A 2331-nucleotide genomic window follows, 5' to 3' on the forward strand; every position below is an offset into this window, starting at 1 on the left:
AGCAGGGCAGCCATTAGAAATATCTGGGCTCAGTACAAAGATAGTTGGTTCCCCAGCTCTGTCTCTGTCTCTGTCCCACCCCATGCTTCTTTCATTGACTCGTCACATGTTTGGAACAAAGTCCAGAAAGGGGCCTCGTGGACCTCAAATCCCACAAGACCTACGTCCAAGGTAACAGACCAGATGGGTGAATGAGGAGGTCATGACAGATCAAGGGGCTGGGTCCCCCTGCTTGCCCGGGCCCCTTATACGAGTAGTGGTTGTGCTCCCCTAACCGCACCATGTATTGAATTAGCCCTAATAATGTTTGATAAATTGTAAATCACTGAATATAAAATTGGAAAGCCTTCCATATCTCCTGGGTTATGATGTTCTCCCCTAGAGAACCTTGTACTGCTTAAATACTGAAGTAAGTCTCTGAAAATTGTTGTATCAATTCAGAACTCAAGGACCTAAAGATATATCATTGTAAATGGGGATGTTCATAATAAGGGGACATTTTCAATTTATTGTTTCACAAAATGCAGTTTCCTACGTAGGCGCAATAACATTTTTTCCACTATGATCACAGAAATTAAGAAAACACGTTGGAGATATATCTGCCCGTCTGTCCATTCGTTTTAGAAAATCCACGCTGATATCTTTTCAAATCTTTGTATTACTGGCTGCGACTAACATGCGATTTTTGCCATGAAGCTGCGGGCGCACATATAGCGGATTATGATCCACGTAGACACTCTACATATAGTATCCACACATATTTAGTGGGAAATGTGACTCACTCATGGAGCTTGCCATCCAACCTTATAGAAACATAGAATTTAAAGGCAGGTGAGAACCATTTGGGCCATGTAGTCTACTTCTATTTTTCCTGCTGTTCTAGCTTTGGAGCTGGAATATATTATTTAAGAAACATGGCCCTGGTGGGACAGAAAATTAACCGGTTATAGGAATTAATTTACTCGCTTGCTGTCACTTACAGCAAAAGAGAAAAGCCTTCATAGAGCACACCTACGTTTGTGTCAGCATGGACAGTATATTAGAATTATTACCGAAGTGTATCCATATGCACATACCAATACTTGGCTTTATTTATTGTCTATAATGCTCTAAATACCTGCACAAAATAATGATACAAAGGTTATGATATCTGAATTATTTTCCTACAGGTGTAGGATATGAATTGGGTAACAGAGGAAAATCAGACTTCATTGAAATATTTTAATCTCCAAGGCTTTTCAGAAGGACGTGCGATGCTGTCGACCCTGATGGCCATCATCTATGCGATGATTCTGCTGGGAAACCTGGCCATTTTTAGCATTATACGCGTCGATTCCAACCTCCAGACACCAATGTACTTCTTTCTCGGTAATCTGTCCATGTTAGACATTTGTTACTCTACTGTTACTCTTCCTGCCATGCTTTTCAACTCTATAACAGGTAACAGGAGAATTTCCTTTGAAAGTTGCTTTACCCAGGTATATTTTTTTATCTCCTTTGGAGGGTCTGAGTGCCTCCTTCTAGCAGCCATGGCTTATGACCGATACGTAGCCATCTGCAACCCCTTGAGATATCCGATCATCATGAACAAGAACTTATGTTCTTATCTTGTCGCTGCATCTTTGTTTTGTGGATTTTCCAACTCTGTCCTGCACACTTCCATGACATCTAAACTCACATATTGTGTATCCAGAAACTTAAACCACTTCTTTTGTGATGTTCCTCCTCTGTTAAAAGTAGCTTGCGCTGATACCCACTCCAGTCATGTGTTATTATACATAGTAAATGTCTTTTTGGGCATTATTCCATTTGGGTTTGTGATTGTCTCTTATGCACGCATCATTTCCACAATCTTAAAGATCAAATCTGCGTCAGGAAGGCAGAAAGCCTTCTCAACTTGTTCTTCTCACCTCATCGTTGTAACAGTGTTTTATGTAACAGGTAACTTCAATTATATTGGCCCCGCACCAAGAAATACCTTTGATATTATTAGGTTGTCCCCCATGCTATATAGTGTTCTCACACCTTTGTTCAATCCTGTTATCTACTGTTTGAGAAACAAGGAAGTTAAAAGAGCCTTAAAAAAGGTCCTATTTGAGAGCAGGTTTAAGATTTCACATTAACAAATTTGTTCTCGCATTTTCTGTAAATGTTGACAAAAACATTAGCTTTGTAGATACAAAAGAAACCCTCTTAGAATTCTACAGCGCTGTTTGCCAGGAAAGCCATATCGTGGCATTTATTAATCTGTGTTCTCAACATTTGAAAAAAGGGAGAAGATGAGTATGTGACCCCCTTCCCCCAAAAAGTTGTCAAATATTAAAACACTCT

General features: G+C 39.8%; 1 protein-coding gene across 1 annotated transcript; it reads left to right on the forward strand.

Annotated features, from left to right (window-relative positions):
- Positions 1-1253: 1253 nt before the first annotated feature.
- On the forward strand, positions 1254-2123 carry LOC149278321 (olfactory receptor 5V1-like). Its single transcript, XM_089502094.1, has one exon. The coding sequence runs from the start codon at positions 1254-1256 to the stop codon at positions 2121-2123; it is 870 nt and encodes a 289-aa protein (XP_089358220.1).
- The last annotated feature ends 208 nt before the right edge of the window (positions 2124-2331 follow it).

The sequence above is a fragment of the Sceloporus occidentalis genome, unplaced genomic scaffold, assembly GCF_023333645.1.
Source record: "Sceloporus occidentalis isolate IW3139 unplaced genomic scaffold, rSceOcc1.0.p SCAF_193, whole genome shotgun sequence".
NCBI classification, from domain to species: Eukaryota; Metazoa; Chordata; class Lepidosauria; order Squamata; family Phrynosomatidae; genus Sceloporus; species Sceloporus occidentalis.